Source organism: Tympanuchus pallidicinctus, unplaced genomic scaffold (assembly GCF_026119805.1).
Source record: "Tympanuchus pallidicinctus isolate F22 unplaced genomic scaffold, pur_lepc_1.0 scaffold18, whole genome shotgun sequence".
NCBI lineage: Eukaryota > Metazoa > Chordata > Aves > Galliformes > Phasianidae > Tympanuchus > Tympanuchus pallidicinctus.
The window spans coordinates 12,094,996-12,116,430 of NW_026294699.1; the positions used below are offsets into that span (position 1 = coordinate 12,094,996).

The 21,435-nt window shown below is 45.7% G+C and overlaps 1 protein-coding gene across 3 annotated transcripts; it reads left to right on the top strand.

Annotated features, from left to right (window-relative positions):
* The first annotated feature begins 964 nt into the window (after positions 1-964).
* Positions 965-21,369, top strand: SNX8 (sorting nexin 8). 3 transcript variants are annotated; one of them, XM_052679861.1, is made up of 11 exons: positions 965-1,095; positions 8,322-8,512; positions 9,863-9,980; positions 11,563-11,684; positions 12,221-12,301; positions 13,228-13,388; positions 13,777-13,909; positions 14,966-15,034; positions 15,848-15,997; positions 16,388-16,537; positions 16,893-21,369. In XM_052679861.1, the coding sequence occupies exons 1-11, from the start codon at positions 1,038-1,040 to the stop codon at positions 17,004-17,006; spliced, it is 1,347 nt and encodes a 448-aa protein (XP_052535821.1). In that variant the 5' UTR covers positions 965-1,037; the 3' UTR covers positions 17,007-21,369. The 3 variants fall into 3 exon arrangements, with proteins under 3 accessions (XP_052535821.1, XP_052535823.1, XP_052535822.1); XM_052679863.1 differs by lacking the exon at positions 965-1,095 and adding an exon at positions 4,160-4,302; XM_052679862.1 differs by lacking the exon at positions 965-1,095 and adding an exon at positions 6,725-6,893.
* The last annotated feature ends 66 nt before the right edge of the window (positions 21,370-21,435 follow it).

Below are 21,435 nucleotides of genomic sequence, written 5' to 3' on the forward strand. Positions count from 1 at the left end.
TCTGTAGTTACACAGGAACATGTTGATTCCTCCATTCATTTTCTCAAAAAATGCTATATAGGCAAAAAATGATACAGTGCTTAGTTTCCAGAAGTGCTGAGCATGCAAAACTCTGCCCTCAGCTGCTGTATAAACACGATTTGAAGAGCCTCTCATCTTAAATAGTGCCATGCTTTGATGGTTTTACACAGATTCAGCCTGCACCCACACTTGTGGGGATCCCAGGAAACAGAATCCTTCCAAACATTTGTGTCTCTGTAGTCTTTTCCTTTGAGGGGGAAAAAAAAAAGTGTATTATCTTCATAGGAAAGTTTTGGTTCCTAAGTATCGAAATCCCTCAAAATATATAAAATATTCAGCGTAGGAACCATCTGAAGGGCATGACCAAATGGCAGAAGGAATGAAACACTGTGGGAAAGGGTAATTCCACAGAAGAAAATACCACATGTTGTGTTGGTGCATCTCGTCTGCCAGGAGCTGGGAAGCACGGCCTGCTCTCCCTGTCACTCTGTGCCTGGATGGTCTTACAACCATCTTCTCTAGTTTTCAGAGGAAAAAAAATATATAGTCTGATTCCAGCACCAGGGCTATGTTACACCCATGAACCCCCACACTGCCAAAGCTGGGTCATTTATATTGAGGTCAGGAGTGAGATCACAGGTAGGGATGTGGAATCCCAAAGCTTCTTCCCACATCCGACACAAGAGGAGCCTTTCTGATAGGACGGGATGGCCTCAGACCGCGCCAGGGGGGCACGGGTTGGATAGCAGACGAGTATTCTCAGACCGAGCGGTGCTGCACTGGCACCGCTGCTCGTAGAGCGGCGCGGTCACCTCAGCAGCGGCGCGGCGTTGTGGCGCTGAGGCGCTCGGCTGCGGCTCTCGCAGCAGTTCTCCAACCCGAGGGACTCCGGCACCGCGCTGCCACGCGCCCCGCCGCCGCCGCCGCCGCCGCCCCCCTCCCGGCCCGGCCCCGCCCGCGCTGACAGGCGGGCGCTGCGGAGGAAGGGGAGGGCGCCCGCCGGGCCGCGGCCTCACATGACTGCGGCCGCGATGGACGGAGACCCGTCCGCGGGCAGCGCGGGTGTCGGCACAGGTACGGGGCGGCTGCGGTCGGCACCGCGGGGCCCTTCCTAAGCGCCGCCGGCTCGGGGAGGGCGACTGGGTCCTACGGGGTGGGCGGTCAGGGCTGCTGCCTCCGCCGAAACCTGAGGTAAAACGCGGCCGCCTTCCCCTTCTCTACCCGGGGCGGCGGCCGCTCGGCCGGACCCGGCGCCGGTTGGGTTCTCTGGGCGGCGCCCGCCGTTGGCTCGGCGAGGGGCGGCTCCGCTCCGCGGGTGGGAAACGCGCGGTGGGCGCAGCGGTGCCGCGTCCCGCTCGGCTCGGGGCGGAGGAGCGCCCGTCGGGGCTGCGGGAGGCGGCCGGAGCGCCGTGATAATCGAGCCCTTCTGCTGGGCGGCGGGCAGGGAGCGGAGCAGCACGGGGCGCCGCCTCTCTTAGAGCCACGCGGCCGGGCGCTGCCACGGTGACTTTATTTCGCCCGGAGCCGCTCGCTGCGTGCTGCGTCCGAGGCTTTGGCGCCTCTCTACGCTGCGCCCATCGCGGGGCCGATCCCGGCCACGGGGGCCGGGAGGCGCGGTGTCACCGCACGGCGCTGCTCCGGGGCGCTGCTTTGAGAGCGTTTTGCTCCCGTCCTCTGGAAGGAGGGGTTACAAGTGAGCGCTGTGTGCGCAGGGGAGAGCGGTGCGCTTGGAATCGAAGCGGGGACCGCACTGAGGATTGTGCTGATGGGCCTCTGGTGCTCTTGGTGCCCGTCACGGGTTCGTAAATCAATACGCTATTTTGGAATATTTCCGTCCAGGGCTGATGTAAGATATTGGGACATTGAGCAGCAGCCTTGGTGGAAAAAATGTCCTAGTGTGTCAAAGAGAGCTCCCCCAGGTACGGCTGTGCGGTTCTGCTTCAGCTCCCGGAGCTCGGCAGGGTGAGGTGGAGGTCCTGAACTGCTCCACTCAGCCCTAGAAAATGTGGCTTTCTTTAGGAAAAGGTTACATTGTGAACATGGAGTGAGCGTCTGATGACTGCAGTGGAAGAGGAACATGCTGTGAAAGGAGGTATCTGTTTAGTTTGTAGCGTTCTGGTTTGGGATCAGAGATCTCAGGAGGCCAGCGGCCATGCTGAACTTCTTCAGGGAGCAGCAGTTTGTCAGTGGGAGTTCTGGCAGGACCAGGGCACGCAAATTCTTTGATTTGCAGGATTAGAAGTATCTTAAAGCAATAAAAGTGGAAAGAAAAAAAAAATCAATGGTTGGTATATGAAATTGTTCCTGTTGACTTGCTTGTATTGATCTTCTAAAATTTTTTTTGGCTCTTGCTCCCTTTTGAGTCTGTTTTGTAGTGACCTCAGAGAGCTCATGCGGCTGTGCTGGCTGGGATGGGGGCTGCCCCTTCCCTTCTGATGGTAGATCTTCAGCTGTGTGTGCTGCTTCACCAAGGCTTGGTGGGGAAGGCTGCTCCCACTGCAGATAGCAGAGTTTGAGTGGAACTGCTCTGTTTTCCCTCAGAACCACCAAGCTTTAGTGAGTTGGCATCAGCGATGGAGGGCAATGTGGCAGTTAGAAAGGGAGTTGGTACAAAAGGATGGGAGCATTTCAATACAATGGATGAACTTGTTAAAAATATATTAAAAAAGAAGAGTAAAAAGACCATCCAGAGACTGGTGTGGCTGGAGTGGCAGTGCTTAAATACTTGGATTGAGTTTTGCAAAGCAGAAGATAACTTCTTCTGACAGGGTCTCCTTGGACAGGGGTGTTTGTGGAAATTTGGCAGTTTTATGGTTAAAATAAACTCTCCCTGTAGAAGACTTGTGTGTGAATTTGTATGGGACGTAGCAATGGCTCATGGCTTCCTGCAAGCAAACTCCTGCAGAATGGTTGCATCTGTTCTTGTTAGTTAGGTCTCAATTTTCACACTTCCACATGTCTTTGTTAGAGCTGGGTGTGAAGATGGAGAAAAGCTCAGTCCTCCACTGGGAGCTGAAGGCTGTCCTAGCCGGGTTGGCTTTTATCTCTGTAGTCTTTGTGAAAATTCCTCCATGGATTTTCCCCCTTAATCCTGTTACTTCTTCAACATTTGTAGCTCCATCCCACTCTGTGTCTGCTACAGCTCCACTCTGCGGCTGACTCGGAGATGAAATGCTTTCCTTGTGTTCCCAGACTGGGAAATTACTTAATTAATTCACTTGATCTAGCAGCATGGTTACAAGGGCAGGGCACGAAGCTCCAAGTTGGTTCTCTGGTCTGGCATACAGATTTACTCTGTGATATTGGAAGGAGATAACTTGCTGCTTTTTCTCTCTTTTTTTTCCCCTCCTGCTGTAGTGTGATTGTGATAAGCAGTTAGAGACCTATGGCTGTAGGGGAATACAGGAATGCTGGCACTTAACAGTTATTAAATGAAGCTTAGAGAACCTCACTTTATCTTTGAGCTGTTACACTGCTGCTTTTCTTGCACCAAATACCGAGCAGCAGTTTGAATTTTAGTTGGAGAATCAAACAAAAACCAACCACCAAACAACAGAGCCTGCCCCCAAGCCCTCAAAACAGAGGAAAAAACCAGCGCAGAGCAGCCAGCACAGAGCACATGCTTGATATCCAGAGTGAGGAAGCTGGAGAATTTAAGGAGGAAAGTAAAATGTTGGAGCCTGTGTTCCCGTGCCTCATTTCTGATAGCATACTTAGAATCTTGTCTTGTTTTGGCAGCAGGCAGCATGGATTTACAACCAAATTGTTGGTCTGCAGCTGCACCATCTGTTAATCAGTGAAACTTTCCTTATACCTGCAGATCTGTGGATCATTGTTATTGGACAAAGTAGGCTGATTCTTTCAGCTTTTTCCTTTCCCAGTAAGAATGATGTGGTTTGAAGTTCCTTTGAAACACAGAAACAACTGAGTTGCGTACTGTTGTCTCCGTCTTAAAAATATCTGAAGCCTTAAGAAGAAAGGTGGTTTTTTTGGGGTTGTTTTTTTTTCTTTTTTTTTTTTTTTTCCCCTAGAACTTCTGTTTTTTCTTTTTTAGTTTTCAGGGGATTTCAGATTGTGTAAGCATAATGAAAAATAAAAAGGAAGGGAGTTAGTTAATGCTGTAGTGGCACAGTGTGCTCTTGGAGGGGCTGGGATGGACACTGGAAGAGAATTCTCAGACCAGGGAGGAATGTGTTGAGCACAGCTGGAGGAAAGGCATTTCCACAACTCCTGAGGCTTCTCGTGAGAAGGCAGAAGGGAAGTGCTGATGCCTGATTGCTGGTAAGTGTGCCTTGCCTGGGAGCTCGTGGTGGAGCCTGCATTTTTTGCCAGGTGGAAATGTGAGGTGTCAGCACACAGAAATACACACTGCTGGGGCTCTGTTTCCGAGAGTTGCTGCCTTCTGCCCCCAAGGCCGTGGCTGTGATAACAGCGAGGAAGCAGTTACTTTTCCTGAAGGCATTCCTCTCTTTAACATTCCTTTCTCCTTACAGTCAGACTGCTACACATGCAACCAGTGATTCCATGGCACCTTCTACTTAAGCTGTCTCATACATTCAGTGGATTAGCACCCAAGTATGATAAAGAGCAGCGTGTGGCAGTCAGCTGCAACCCAAAGGGAAGCCCTCCAGCTTTGGCTGTCTGCAGTCCAGCAGGGAGGAGAGATGGGCACAGCTGTGCAGGGTGTGTTGTGGGGTGGCTTGGAGGCGGCTGGTATGGGATGGAGTGGTGAGTTCTGCCTGCTGACTGGAGCCTGAAATGCATGACATGGAAGGGCACAGCTTTCCATTTTGTTCCCTGTGCACTTTCAGCCCAAGGGCTACCAGACCTACAGGGCAGCAGTTACTGCAGCTCTTCTCTTTCAGAAGCAAACAAAAACTGGGCTGTGCTTTAAACGCTTCTTTAAGCTTCCACTCCTTGTCTCTTTGCTCTCTGCCTGTTTGTATATGTATGCATATATGCATTCCTTCTAACTTTGATATCAAATTGTTTTCAGTTACCCCAGGATGCTTCCCTGTGTCTTATCGACAACAGATTGAAAAGCTCTGCTGTGGCTGAGAGATAGCTTGCACAAAGAGCTCATTTCATTTTATCTGCTTCCCTGTGTTCCGGGGTACCATTCCCTACCTCATTCCTGTATTCATTTACAGCTCTACATATATAAACTTTGCTAGATGATGATCTGAGATGAAATGGAACGTTTCAAAATTAGCTGTTCTCCAGCAGAGCGCGTGATGGGAAGCATTAAGTGTTTTGTTACCATGCGTGTAAATCCTTTTATTGCTTGAACGCAGGAGCTCATACCAATGAGTTCCCACTATTATCCACCATGCCTGGCCTGTATTATCCACCGTTTCTGGCTGGGGCTCTCCAGGCTGTTTGTGAATTGACTCTTCAGTAAGCAGGGTGAAGGATGTGCTGCTGAATGCTTGCAGTGTGTTGTTCTGCAGGGTTAACGTTAATGCTGGAGTGGTGCTTTCTGGAACAAGTTAACAGCTCCAAAGTAACTGTCGTGTTCTCAGACCAGTGTTTGAGGACGCACGTTCGTGTTGGCTAGCTGTCCTGTTAATATGAAAGACATATTATTAATTAAAAGTGTAATGACTCTGTACAGTTATCTGATTTGTATGATTTAGACAAGGTGGGATGTAGAGAAGCTACAGAGCATTTTGGGAAGAGCCGGATGCGCTGATAAAGAGAAGGTATTTCCTGTAGATGAGTCTTAGAGCACAGATTTAGGGAATAACTTGGCAAAGTATTCCAAGTGAAGGAACGTCATGTCTTGATCTCGGTGTGAGGTTCACTGTGGTAAACATGGCAGTCCTTCTCAGCATCAGGTGGTGCACAGTTTGAGTCCTGCAGCAGATCCAAGGACTTGAAGGATAGCTGTGAAGCCTTCGGTATTTCCTCTGTGAATCCTTTCTTGTGGTCCAGATCTGTTCCCCACCAGGGTTGCAGTAGCTCATCAGCTGGTGCTGAGCCTCTGATCAGGGAGCAGTGAGTGCCATGGAATCACAGCTGGCCAGCAGGGCAATGAAAGGCAGGCAGAGAGGCTCAATGGGCAGCAGGAGGGTGCAGATCTGTGCTGCTCTCAGAAGAGGTGGGTTGCGTTTGGACCAGCTCCTCTTTGGGAGACCGGTTTGCTGTGACTTCCTCTGAAATGGGAGCCAGTGGTTGAGCAACACAGGACCGTGGAAATGTGTTTAAGCATGTGTGCCTGCATGGCAGAAATAACCGAACCTCCTGCGTCACGTTGCGTTTCAGTCGTGCGAGTGAGCAATTCCACCATGAATTACCAGGGCGAACAGCTGGAGAGCCGCTGCTCCGGGAGCGAGGCTGCCTTGTGCTTTTCATAGTGCTCTCTGTGTGTTTTCGATGCTTCCTCTTGGTAGCACGGCTGCTGATACCCTGCAGCACAGTCAGATATTAGGTGGGAGGGTTTTATTACACTAGGAAATAATTTGCTTTACTCTCTGCCTCTTGAGTTCTTTTTCTTCCCCTTCCTTTCCTTCTCAGTTCAGCATCTGTTTGAAACGTAGTATAGCTATATTAACTCTTCATCCAGCAGAGTCCCATATCAGCTTGAATTAGCTTGTATTTTTACAACAGACTTCTGGCAATTAACTGGAACTTTTAGAAGCTCTTTGGAGGTGGGGTTAACAGGTGATTATTCAATTAAAGCGCAGGTGTTAAGACTTGCTTCTCTGAGTCATGTTAGCAGGAATCTGAAGCCTGACAGGACGTGTGGGGTAAGGTCAGCTGTCCTGGGTTTGGGTTGGACTCTTTGAGCCCTTCTACAGAACAAAGACTGAAGCTGCATATCTGAGGAGTTGGAGGTTGCCTGCTTTCTCCATTTTCCAGAGCCAGAACAGGTGGGAAACCCTTAGGAGAAGATCAAGGCTTTCAAGTTGAGGTTCTGAATCTGTGTCGTCTTGAAGGAACCTCTAAGGCAGATACCAACCTTTTCAACTATGTATCAAAGCTTGCAGGGAGGATTCTTGCTTCTGTAATTACTGTCGTCTTGAGTTGCCAACATTTTAGATGTGTTTAAAAAGGGCTGCAGCTTCCACACACTTGCAGTGAGGGAATGGTTAATACTCCACAGCTTTAAGCAGTTTTTCATTAGTGGATTCATCTTGCTTTATAAAAAAAGCTTGCTCACCATATCTCTTAGACAGACGTCTTTGGAGAGGAAGCAGCTCATCTGTTCCAGACAGGAGAGCAGAACCCAGGTGTGGGTTGGATAGGTTCCAGGATTATATCCATATTTTCTGTCTTCTCCTATGTGTAAAATGGATAGAAAAAAAAATTGCTTTGCAGAAGAATGTGAGCTTGCTTTACAGTCATGTAACATACAGTTATGAAGTCAAATTCAGAGAGTGGACTTCAGTTTGGTCATTCAGAAAGAAGAGAGCACTCGGAATCTTCCTCCTTCTCCCTTTGGTGCACCCTCTTCATGGCCATACTGTCACAGCCACTTTGTTTCCCTTTTGCATCTTGCTGTGAGTTAGTTAGGATCTCTCAGACCGAAGCTGCCCAGCTATGACTGAATTCAGTGTGTGGGGAAAACAAAACAAAACAACCCAAACTCAACAAAATAAATACCAAACAGGATGGGTTTATCTACAAGCAATAGAGTTGGTGCATTTGTAAGATTTTGCCTGAGCTTGCTGAGATAGAGGAACTCTAGGGTTGATAAACATTGCTAGGATCTGTTTCCTGCTGCTGTTGAACTTAAACATACTGACATAGTAAATTACTGCAAGTCGTGCACGCTGCAGCACACTGTCATACAATTTAATATAGCAATGTCAAACAAAGTGTCTCTTTCCTTTGTAATGGCATGTGCAATGAATGTAATAACTTTCTGCAGAGCAGTCAAATAACACATTTTCTTTACTTCCACGATTTGTTCTAGGCAGGATCCAAAAGTGCTGAGCCAGGGCTTCATTCATTTTGGCAGATCCTGCTGTGGTGGGAGCTGGACAGACAGGAAACACAGGCCTCCGAGCTGAATCACGGCATGAATTTGGCCCGTGATTCTTCTGCTCAGTAGAGATGGCTTCCCGACTCGATATAATTGGAGGTGCTTCTGGGTGTAGTGCAGAGGGAGGCACCGAGGTCTCCAACGTGTGGGAAGTAGCAGAGCCTCCTGGGGGAGGAGTGGCTCGAGTGCTCTTGTAGTGGTGTTGCACCACTGTGGGAACTCTGAGAGAGGGAACGGAATGCTTGAAGTCTCCCTTTGCTGTATCATCTCGAGATCTGTTGGACAGCTTGTTTTATCCCCTTTTGCCTTTCAGATTTTGCAAAGCCTCCAGTAAATGAAACGCAGGAACCGGAACAATTCCTGATGCAGGCACCCCCAGGAAATCCACTGCTGCTTCCCCACACCTTGCAAGAGCTATTGAGCAAGGATAGCGTGCAGGTGGAGCTCATACCTGAGAAGAAAGGCCTTTTTCTGAAACATGTGGAATACGAAGTTTCCAGCAAGGTAACGTGAGCAAGCATTGGTTTCAGTGAGGCCGTGTCCTCTGAGGAATCTCTGTGCACTTGCTTTTGGCAAAGTTCTGTCTGAGTTGCTCTGTGGGATGATGCTGCTTTGAGTAGGCTGGGTGGATGGGGTGGGTTTCAATGCACTGGCTTATACTTTCTTGACAAGTGCTTCTGCAGTGTGGCACGGCTTCTTAGCTGAGGTCTGATGCACCGTCAGCTAGTTTTGCAAAGTCACTGGGTAATATTCAGGTTACTGGCTAACCAGACACACCTGCAACGTGAGCTCTGTACAAAACCAGATGTATAACACTGAAAAACCAACGATTCCATTATCCTGTGTTTCAGGCTATTTAGAACTTGTGAAGAAATGATATTGGCAGTGCTAAACTGAAATCCTTAATGAACAGAAAAGTTACAGAAACAAAAAATCCTTCCGCAGAGTTGGGGCCATTCATTTCCAGTTTAGTTGTTCTAATCCTGACCTGTAGCCTCTGACTGTGGGGTTGGCAAACACTCAAGTTGATGTATCTCTTCCTTTTTATGGATTGGATGGTGATACAGCTCTCCAGTAGACTGGGTAGCTTTTTTCAACAGAGTAATCTATTCCAAGCAGACTGTGAGCAATATGCGTGTCCTAGGCCACAAAAAAAACAACAGTTACTGAGCAGCAGTTGAACTGCTGTACATATTTGGCATCACTTATTTGTGGTGACATTTATGGCTTTAGATTAATGTCTGGAAGATCATCAAAGATTGTTGTATGGGAGAAATGGCAACAGAGTGAATGTTTGTGGGCTCTTGAGGACGCAGTGCTTTTAGCCCGTGACTGCAAGATACTGGTCTGAAGGACTCTGCTGGTTCTCTCTTGGTTTTGAATTTAGGAATCCATTACCAACTCGTCTCAGTTGCTCTCATCCCTCTCAGTTCTAGCTGTAGATGCTTCTGCAGGAAGTAGAATAACTTGCCCTTGATCTTCATCAAGGAACTGCAATGCAAATCAGCATCAGATTTCAAATCAGACCGAGGGAGGCCCTAGGGGCTGTTCCTGTTGTGCTCCAGTTATCTGCCTCCTTACTTCTGAAAATGCATAGTGCCATTGAAGTGGTGGGTGATTGCAGCAAAAGTGGTGAGAAAGCATAGAGTTGTAGTAGTCTTCCTTACAAGCTGTTCCAGTGCAGTATTTTCTACCACCTTCCTACCACGAGCCCCTAGAAATGAGTTCAATCTGGGTGTGATTTTCCTTTCCCTTCTACAGCTTATGTTAGGAAGTTGTGGAAGTGCTGCTGATTGTCCAGCCTGGATTGATGGATTGATTTCAAGTTGTTATTTCTCTCTTCCTCCATTGCAGAGGTTCAAATGCTCGGTCTACAGGCGCTACAATGATTTTGTGGTGTTCCATGAGATGCTGCTGCAGAAGTTCCCGTATCGAATGGTGCCAGCACTTCCACCAAAGAGGATGCTGGGAGGTAACCTGGGTCTTTGTTTTGTTGTGTGTGATTGAGGTGATATCACTGGAAATCATTGAAAGAGCTCAGTTCAGGACTGGCAGCCCGGTGATACGAAGTGAACAGCTTCAGCAGGAAGTGTTCCTCACACAGAGCCTTATGGCAACATTAACCACACTTTGAGCTTACCTACACAAAGGTGTCCTTCTTGCAGATTAACCAAGTGCCTTGAAGTGACCGTTTCCCTCTTGATTTTTTCTTTTTTCCTGTTATAAGGAGCTTGTCAATCTGCTTAAGGTTAGAAAGGAAAAAAAAAGGCTGGAATCGATGCCATTTCACTCAAGTGTGCTGTAGCTCTTAGAAACCAGTGAAGTAACCCAAAACAAAAGGCATATCAGAGCTCCTCTAACATTTTTGTAGGCACCGTTTTTAAACTTGTGTTAAAATGTTGCACAACTGTATAAGATCCTATCTTGTTTTTCGCTCTATCTGCGGAAGGATGTGCTTTTCACTGCCTTGTCTCCTGCCCCTGCTGCTAAGTTTAAAATGTTTCAGTAAATAATTGATCTTAGTTGAGGAGTCCATGTATTGCTACAGTAAAAAGGAGCTGATAAATGGGTTTGTAGTGAGCCAGAACCAAGCAAAATAACATTATTGGGAACTTCCAATGGTCATTCTTTACAATGGAGTGCAAGCTGAAATGATCTTTCTTTTGGGGTTGTGAAAACTAATCTTTGAAGTTGGCCTGATTTAGTGCTCTCTGCTGGGACTTCCAGGATTTCTGCTTCATGCAACACCTATAAACAAGGTGACCTTTCTGATCTATCTTAGCAGAGAGAAGATGCTTGAAAGATGTTTCCAATACATAAAACCTGTCTGTTTGTATTTCCTAGCATTTCTGATGTGTTGGTATTTCTCTGTGTTCACTGGAGCGTTTCTTCTCATACTTGTGAGATGTCTTAAGAGAAATGGGAACAAATGCTAGTAGAACAGTCCTGATGTAGTCCAAAACTTTAAGGCAGAAAGTGATGTTACTTTCTTCTCCTTCAGATTTATTTTAGTTGATTTTTTTTTTTTTCACCTTTCCTGCAAAGGTGCTGGGATCTCTGATGTGCAGCTTTACTGCATTGCCACCAGACTGAAACCCTTCCTGTTTTGGGAAGGAAGATGAGCTGAACTCCTTCCAGTTGGACAAGGAAGGCCTTTGGGTGGATGTACCGCAGGTTGAAATGTAGATTTTCAGGGCACTTTCATTACTGGGGGAAAAAGATAAGTGCAGATCTTGGCAAAGCAGCTGAATAAACCCAACCTTTTCTTTGTAAGTAGAGGTTTCTGGTCTTAGACTCAGTTGTTTAACCTGCTTGCTTGACCTGTCCTGTGGAAATAAACACGTGAATATATATGCAGGATATTTCGGTAAGGTATGAAGTATCACTTGAGGGAATAGTTGAACCATTCTTTGGTTTTCTTCAAGTGCTTTGGCAAGGTTATTACCTTGGAATATTACTGAGGAAATTACTGGACAGTGTTTTAGTTTTATTTTTTTCTTTCTGAGCAATTGTAATTTTGTGCTCTGTTAATTGAAGTTTGGTGTTCCTTCCAGCTGATCGAGAATTCATAGAATCAAGGAGGAGAGCTCTGAAGCGCTTCATAAACCTGGTGGCTCGACATCCCCCCTTCTCAGAAGATGTGCTCTTGAAGCTCTTTCTGTCATTCAGTGGCTCAGTGAGTATTTGTTGGTGATAAAACTGAGTTTGCACACCTTCCTGTCACTGCTCTCCTGGGCAGAGTTCAGAGTTGTTTTTGACCTACATGTTGTTGCTCTCTAACATTTTCTCTCAGCCAGAGAGGCTGTGGGTGCTCTGTCCCTGGAGCTGTTCAAGACCAGGCTGGATGGGGCCCTGGGCAGCCTGATCAAGTGCCAGGTCTGGGTGTTGGTGCCCCTGCTGGTGATGGGGGAGTTGAAACTTGATGATCCTTCAGGTCACTTCCAACATAAAGCATTCTGTAGTTCTGTAATAATTATATGATATTTCTGTAGCTGGGAAGTGGAATGCAAGTTCATTTGATGCCAGGAATGCAATATTTTGAAAATGGTAACTGTTATTAGGAAAATACTGATGGCAATTCCCCTCGAACTAAACTTAGCCTGAATAAAGCTCAATCTGATAAATTGTGACTTACCATTATAATGTGAGAGTCCTGTGTAGGCTGACTTTCCTTAGAATCAAATGAGAATGAAAGAACTGTGTCTCCTTTAGGATGTACAGAATAAACTAAGAGAGTTGGTGCAGGGAGTGGGAGATGAATTTCTGACCTGCAGATTGGCCACTCAGGCCAAGGTATGTATACACATTGCTTACCTCGTTTAATGCTGATTCAAATGTCTCTCTTCTCCAGCTGGATCAGTTCTGGTGTTTGTTTGGTGGTAGAGTCTTTAGCAAGGAGAGAGCTGTTTCCAGATTTGGAAGGACTTTCAGACTCCTAATTTCTTAGGAAACAGAAATAAATATTTGAGCCTGATAGTTCTACCGAAATGCTGGTTTGTGAACATGAGACAACAAATCCTGCTCAGAACCCGATTTTTAGTGAATACTTGCATAGCAGGATTTAAGAGCTAATATCTAGACCGATGTCTTCTTGTGTTCAGGTCATCCTTCTGTCTTCCTCACTGTGGGAGAGTAATTTGGATTGCTTTAGAGAAGTCAGGTGGAAGTTCTGCATTGATCTCTTTATCCCAGTGATCAGTGCTGTGGTGAACTTTAAGTATGCATTTACTGTTCATTGAGCAATTTTGAAGTGGTTGTTCAGGTTCAGGTACTGCTAGCAGAAGGTTTTGCAATTGAAGCTTAATTGAGGCTCTACTGGTGATGCACAGGTCAGAAAGAACTTATTTGAACTCTGAGTACGTGCTCACCTTAGCAGTGCTGGCAGCTATTAGTAGCTTCTGATCAGAATCATTGAACTGGAAACCTCCCAATTCCTGCTCTGTGTAGTAGAGTTGTGCATTTTGGTATCTGTATTTGAACCTCTTTCTGCCTCTGACATTTGGGGGTGTTTGTGTGACATCTGACATAGATATCTAAATTATGCTCCTGATTTTTAAAATTATATATCCTAATTATAACCCTGGTCTCTCCAGGGTTGTCACAGCACGGAGGGAGAGAGTGCCAGAGGTGTTTGTCTCTCTCCTGTCTGGTGCGCCTGCGGCTGTGATATGTGAACGCCTCTCATGTATCCACTAGTAACCTCCCTTGTGCCTCTTCAGGACTTCCTCCCAGCTGACATACAGGCCCAGTTTGCTGCCAGCAGGGAGCTCATCCGGAATATTTATAACAGCTTCTACAAGCTCCGGGACCGTGCAGAGAGGATAGCATCTCGAGCCATTGATAACGCCTCAGATCTCCTCATATTTGGGAAGGAACTAAGGTAGGCTGGGTGGAAGAAGATTTGCTCATGTGAACTCTTCTCCTGTTGCTTTGGAACTGAAGGCTGTTGTGAGGTTTACTTGCAAAGGGTCTAGTGAGTGTGTGTGTTTGAATGCATGCTGCATGCCCTAATCAAGTTCTCCTAACTGAAAAAGAAGAAAACCTGTGCTGCGTTCCATAGACCAACAGAGATAAATAGCAATACTTTGATACTCAGGTACTGATATATTGTCTCTCCTTCCAGAATATACTTGGCAACGTGTCTGTGACTGTGCACTAGTACCTCTGTGCTGTGAGCTCTTTGAAATTCTGAGCTGCTTTCTGCAAACTAGTGCACCTACCAAGTGGAGTTTGTTTCCTAAACTTAATCATTAATTCTGTTCTCCTAGTGCTTTGGGCTCAGACACTACACCTCTTCCTTCCTGGGCTGCTTTGAATAATAACACGTGGGGGACTTTGAAACAGGCCTTGAAGGGTCTGTCTGTTGAATTTGCACTTCTGGCAGATAAGGCTGTGCAGCAGGTGAGTTCATTTTTTTTGTGTGTTCCTTTTTGTGTAATGAGGAAGGTGCATGGCTGTCTTATGTTTCATCTTGAATCGTGATCTCTACAGGTGTAGACATTTAAAAACTTAAAAGGGAGATTGTAATCCAAGCTTGCATCCTCAGCCACCAGCCTGCTTGTTCAGGTGTGAATGAAAGAGCTGACTGTTTGAATGGGGGAAGAAAGGAAAGGAGGGAAAAGCCTGCTTTCTTTTTTCCTTTCAGGTGGTTATCAGACAAGTGCAGTTGTGTTGCTGTACTGAGCTGTCCAGAAGGTCTGTGTTCTGTGTGATTTACCTGCCGCAGAGAAGCCAGAACCTCTGAATCAAATTTTGACGTTCGTGTTACTTAGACAAAACACGAGAATCATTCAGACAGAAGTGCCTTGTGTGAATGTGCAGTGTGGTGCTGACAGAGCAGTGCGAGATCGTGACAGTCTAGGAAGCAAAGTAATAGTTTTGTCTTCTCATCTCAGTGTGTTAAAATATTCAGCGTGCTTTTATAGATCAGTCAGACCAGCTCTTTTTCTCCAGTTTGTTCCAGAGAGCTCTACTGACACGGGAAGAAAAGGCACTGTTTAGTAAAAGGGGGGGAAAAAAAAAGGTTGTCAAATTTAGCTTGGTGTCTCATTTATGCTTTCTGATGCACGAACTGTTATGGGAAATATGCAGGTATTTATAGATTTAACAGATTAATAATCTTATAAGAAGGAAAGTCAAAAATTGGAGGAGTCTACAAAAACAAATTTTGAGGCAGAGAGAGTTGAAAGGCCTGGCACACAGCGCTGGGAAACTGACTGCTCTGGTTGCAATAATCAGTCAGTTGGAATAGCTGTTCTCACTCCAGTTCAGGTTTTTGTTCTGCGTGCTGCAGACTGAGCACTACTGTTACGTCTGAAAGGTTTTTGATGCAGTTGTGTAAGCACTGATATGCCCTAGGGAGTACTGTGGAGGGCCTGCATGGGGTAAGGATTTGAAGAACTCTGATGTTGGTGCTTGCTAGGCTTACGTAAAATGTACTTTTTCCTTGTTTTCTAGGGTAAACAGGAAGAGAATGATGTGGTGGAGAAGCTGAACCTTTTCCTGGATTTACTCCAGTCCTATAAAGTGAGCTTTGCCGTTCTTCTGCCAGTGAAAAAGTTGTTTTGAGCTTGTGCTCTTCAGAGGGTGTGATGCCAATGAGATGGAAAAGTGTCTGGGAGGGCAGTTTGGAGGCACAGAGGGGATGTGGCAGAGGGGTGGGAGTGGCTGTTAGCCTTAGTTAGCTGCATAGCTTACTGATCAGCTTTTCCTGTGATGAGATGTTGCCAAATGGCAAACGCATCTGGGAGGAACTCAGAAATCTGACTGCTTGAATTGCGTGGGTCAGCCAACCTTTTTCCAGATTTGACTGCTTTCGAGTCAGACCAGTGAATGAGATGTTCTGTCAGTGGAGACAATTTGTGAGCTCAGCTACAAACAAAAGAATTTTTTTGATATCAATCTCTCAGTCAAAGGCACTTCTTTTAGAAGCACCTAGTGGAACTGTACTTGGCAGCCTCTCCTGACATTCGCATGCTGGGACTGAAATAGAAGGGCACTGGGAAGCTATTGCTACAGTTAATTGCCAGCACTTAATATTGAGAAGGTCATGGAAGATAAGTGGTCTGATAAGATCCAAAACGTTGGCCAAAGTGGTGTTCTAGATTGCTTGGACCTGTGCCACTGAGCTTAAGTGGCACTTCTGTTTCTTGAATTCTTAGCTAACGTTTTTACCCTCCTAAGAAGAAAAAAATATATATATGCAGCATAGAAATAGCATAAAGCATGACTGTCTTTTATGTTCCTGATGTAAATGGCTTGCCTGCTCGCTGTCCCTTTGCACTATGCCTTGCTTCCACTCAGTACCTACTTTTTATTTGCTTCTTTTCCTCTATAAAGGACCTGTGTGAAAGACATGAGAAGGGAGTACTGCACAAGCACCAGCGAGCACTGCATAAGTACAGCATGATGAAGAAGCAGATGATGAGTGCCACTGTGCAGAACAAAGAACCAGAATCAGTGGAGCAACTGGAATCTCGAATTGTGGAGGTAGTGCAGATGCATGGGGAAAGCAGAGAGTGGCACAGCTCAGTCATATCTGCAAAGAGCCATTAGCCTGCAAATGCAGCTGCTACCTGAGTCATCTGAGCTATCTGCTGTGCTACAAGGATAACACGTTTGTTTTCCTCAGTTATTTACCAGGACTTATTACTGGTTCTCTGGCAACGTGACGTTTTCAGGAGATGAGGAAAGCAATATTCTGTGTGATGGAAAGTGCAGTTGCTGTCATGTCGTGTGAGCGCAGGCGCTGCCTTTTTGGGTTCCTGTTGTGTGTTTGAATTGCCAGGTGGTGAGGAATGCTGTTTTCTCCTGCTGCAAATGGATCTCCTTGGCACTCTCTTCCTGGCATTGTGTTTCACTGAATTCCTTCTCTTTCAGCAAGAGAACGCCATCCTAACTATGGAGCTTCGGAATTACTTCTCTTTGTATTGCCTGCACCAGGAGACACAGCTCATCCATATCTATCTGCCTCTCACATCTCACATCTTGGGGGCCTTTGTCAATTCCCAGATCCAGGGTCACAAAGAGGTGAGTTCTTTGACCTATGCCCTTTTTCCCAAAACAGCAATGAAAATTTTGAACTGATTTGTTTTCTCCTGTGGGTCTTCCTCCTCTAATGATCAAATGGGATTTTTCATAACTTGTTAAAAAGTCACCTAAGGTATTTTCAGTGAAGGGTGAGGATCAAGGCTCGCCTGTAAGCCTTTTTGAAGAAAGGTTTCTGTTCAGTCATTATAGCACCATCTAGAAGAGATGCTCTGGGTACACTGGACTTCTCCATGTGTTGTGCTGTTGGGTATCTTGAAACTGCTGCTAAAATACAGTGGTGAATTCCTACCTTACCTCGTTCTCCTGCTTGTGTCCTCTCCCTTTCTACTCACAGATGAGTAAAGTTTGGAACGAATTGAAGCCGAAGTTGAGCTGCCTATTTGTGGGATCGAGCAATATGCCAACTCCACCACTGTCACCTCCAGATGGAAACTTCTTTTCCAATTAATACTCCGAGCACCTACCGTGAGCAAGAAGTGCAATCAAGGGAGGGGTCGGACCTCTACCTCCAGATGTTAGAATGAATCCTCCAAACAGCTTTTTTTTTTTTTCCTTTTTAAATACTGCTGCTTTGAGCTGCTCTCTGGTTTAGACAGACTGGATGTGGGGCAGAACATACAGATAAAAAGACACTTAATTTTGGAATGCTCTAGGGCAGAGCTGATTTTTCGTTATCTTGCAGACAGTCTCTGTGGGGTCAGGATGTGGCATGGTGCAGTAGGTGCTGCAGTGTTACTGCTGATGCCTCTGCACTGTGTACTAACTATCCTCCAAGAAGGCTTATCTGCACACATGCTGAGAAGGTTCTGAAGTGCTGAGATGGACAGGATATCTGAAGCACTTGCTCATAGAGGAGATATGGATTTCCTTTAAAGTTTGGGAGGGGCCTGTGTTACGGGCATATGGAGAAAAGGAAAGCTGAAAGCCATCCCTTGGGTAGTTGGCTGCATTTGAATTGTTATTGCTAAACCTTAAAGCAAAATATATGAACAAAGTGTCTGGGTTCACTAACCTGGATGGGTGCAGGGCCCTGCTGCTGTAGCACAGCTGTTTTCCCATGGAGGCTCAGCACTGTGTGTCAGTATTGATTCAGTTTGTGGTGGCAGGGCAGCCTGGGGACTTGCTCATCTGATTTGGTCCTGGGCCAAAGATGACTGGGTTGGGGAACCTAGAGGAGTTTTCCTGGCATAAATGGGAATATAATTGAATGAGACACTCCTTAATTGTAATCTACTCATGTTATCCAAGCTGGACAGCTACAGCAGAGCATGTCTAATTTCTCCTGGAGGTTCTGACATCCACCTGCTGAGTGGCTGTTTAGGACTGTGGGAGAGCTGTGATCCCATGGCTGGTGTCTCCTCTGTCCAGTATGAAATGAAGGATCCTGTCACGCTGGTGGGTTGGGACACAGTGCTGATAAAATGGATTAGCAGAAATCAGTATTTATTGGGTATTACTGCAGTTGTCTTTTCCAGCTCTAGATAGCACTGGAGTGTGTGAAGACAAGGCCATGGCAGTGGCAGTTCTTTCTCTCTAGAAATAGCACAGCCCTCAGTAATGGGGTTTTCAGGATGATATCTGATAAAGGGACTAATTATTCTCTGTGTCTCACTTTGTATCTCCAGTGACTTTCCCTCTTGAGGCAAATGGCAGGGGGAGAACTTGTGTGTCACGTTACTTTAGGGGGAATTTTCTCCTCTGGAGAAAGTGATAAGTGAAGAAACTATAAATGTATACAGCAAAACTCAACGCGATCAGGACTCTCCTTAACCTGTCTTTGTGGGACCAAGCGAGCTGCCAAAGGGGAGCTTGACACTTGGCTTCTTACTGTTTTCTTCTCTAGGTAGAAAGGAAGCACATTATGAAGGGTGAAATCTCACTGTTAAACTGGAACTGTTACAGTATTTTCCCTTTGGGGAACTTCCTCAGTAGCAGGAAATAGATTTACATCTTCTCATCACAAAAGGCTTTTTTTTTGTGTCTTTTATTTAGAAAATTAAATGCAACAGGAGATCTTCCTCAGCCAGGTGGAAATTACGAGTTAGATTCAAGAGCAACATAATAAGCTATTTGCCCAGTTTCATATCCCCATTTCCCCCTCTTTCTGTGGGTGAAGTTTAGGGGCGCTGGGCCTTCAGGAGTCTGTAGGGTGCTTGTTTAACAACCTTGTTCAGAATACACTTTCAAGAGCTTTTTATAGCAATTCAGATGTTAACTCTCTTCTGAGTCTTCCCTCCTATGCACTGCCCTGGTCCACTAACTGAAATGGCTGTGACAGGTCTTTCCTGAAGATTTCCAAAGTGATGTAGAAGAGATTCTGTTTGCAAACCAGAGCAAAACTGGTTGGGGAGGGAAATGTTTCTACAGTAAAATAGCAAATAAGGCATCATCTCAAGAACGTCACAAAAGGGGGATGTAGGATTGGTTTGTTTGGGTTCTTTTCCCCCCTCCCTTGCTAGACCTTGTCTTGACTGGGAACGCAGTAAGCGTGAAAAACATTTAACCATATTCTTCAGTGCTCTTCGTCCTATTGCCTTTACAAGTTGCTGGCTGGTTATAGACAGTGACTTGTTTTGTCTTAGTACCCATCCTCCTTTACTGAGCTTTGATTGTTGAAGTGGTGAGCAGACAAATTGAGAAAATGCTGTATGTTGCAGTGGAAGATCTGGTCTGACTGGGGTGTGCTCTGTGAGCTTCTACTTGGCAAGTTCTCTGCGGTGAAACATTTCTTTTTCTTCCCCCTAACTGAAAAGTATAATTTCAGATTTTAAAAACAAAAGAGCCCACAAAAAGAATGGAATTTGCTGTTCTTCCAAGCAAGAATTCTCTAGTTCAGATGTACAGACTGCTATACATATGCACAGACCACACAGCCTCTAAAGAAACTGGAATTATGTTACTTGAGAAAACACTTGTTATTACGTTGTCAGCTGTTGCCTCTTTGAGGACGGCGGTTTTGGGGTGGGATTTTCTTGTTTTGCTTTTCTTTTGTTTTTATTTCATTCATCTGCTATTTTGAAAACAAAAGGCTGGTATCCTCAAAGCTGATACAGCTGATGGCACTCTGAGTTCATTTCATACCGAACCATCAAGCTCCTGTCCAGAGTTTCATACAACTTCATTCATTTTCAAACCTTCAGTGTGGGAGGCTGACCAGTGTACCAACAGCAGTATCATATTTACTTCAGCAGCTGAGGGATGTCTTTACTGTTTTGGTCCTGCTGAGACCTGCAGACAGGTCCTTGCTCCAGAGGAATGCAGCAGGGAATCAACCAAGTTGTCTTCAGTTCTCTACCTACCCTGATTCCAATGGACAGGGGACAGAACGAGTTGCCTGTGTGCTGTTGTTGCAGCAAACCGTGACTGTCTGCAAGGGTGAGGACTTCAGTTGTTGGTTCCATTGCTGTAGCTGGGTAGATTGCAATGAGCACTGAGCAATGATGAGGCTAACTGAAGAGCACGTGCTGCCTATCGCAGTACTGCTGCTCCTGTAAGATGTTGCACCAAAGAGTTAATGTGCCTTCTCCAGTGGAAGCTTTCTGTGCAGTGCTGGGGCTTACGGTGACTCTCATGTTTAAAATAACAGTGATAGAAAAGGCCTCCAGTCTTTCTGTCTGTGTCTCAAATATCATAGAGGTATCAGGGTGGCAAACAATGGGGGCCTGGAAAAATGTCTTACCAGAAGGGCTATGTGTTTTTGTCACTCTTAAGGTCACCCCTGCTCTAAGCTGTGACTGGCACTATTCAGGCTTTTTGACCAACACTGCATGTAGAAAAGCTTTCCAAATGACTACATTTACAATACAACCTTGATCTTTGCTTCTTTTCCTCTTTCCCCCTTCTTTGAAAGCTGCTCTTTGTAACGTTTCCAACAGTGCCTTGCTGCATTCCCGTGCTTTTACTCTTCTACTCTGATCACACAGGGGTGCAGTTGCTGGCATTTTTACAGACTAATTCATGGTCTCCACTTTCTGCTGCTCCTAAAAGACAAACTACTAGCTGGGGATGTAAGCAGTCTCCACACCTGCAGCACAAGCAATAGTCACTACTTATGAGCAAAAACTCAGTGCTGGTGAAAGCATCTTCATAAAAGGATTGAACTGATTGCATAATAAATGCAAGTGCAGGCCTGAGCTGTGCTTGTTCTTTTCTTATCCACGTTCCCAGAGCAAGAGAATGTAATTTGTTCGCTCTTGATTTACAGTTTCCACCAGGAAATAAATTGGGATAACACAAGAGGTATCAGCTGCCAGTCACTCCCTTTCCTACCATGCAGTAAGGCTTTACATCCCATTACTAACAACCTCACCTCTTTGTGCTCCCTTTCTCTCCCTTCCTTGCCTCAAGCCATTCTCTGAACTAGAACAGCCAGAAACTCATACAGCTATGTCAGAAACACAGGTGAGTATCAAAAGCTTTGTAAATAGTCCTTGTGCAGCACAAAAAAAAAAAAAAAGAAAAAAATAAAACTCCTATCCTTTAAGTCTGAGCTGTGGCTTATGGAGCAGATGAAGCAGGACATTTTTTGTGTGATGTGAGTGATTCAGAATTGCAGGGAGGAGAGGAGAAGAAACAATCTTGTTCAGAGGGTATGAATCTGCCTGCCTGGAATATCCTGTATCTTTGCTTTGCTCAAATAGCCTTATGTATGAAGCACTTTATCCAAATGCAGGAATTAAAGACCTATTACTACAGCTGGTAGACTGGAAATGTTTACAGATTCTATATGACATTCCATGATTCTGTTACATGTGTTTGTAAAAATGTTTAAAGAAAACAAAAGACCTATAAAGTTCCATATGTGATATTTCCAGCAGAGTGCTATGTGTATTTCACTGTCCACCATGCTGAGTTGGGCTGATCTGAGAGCTGTCAGC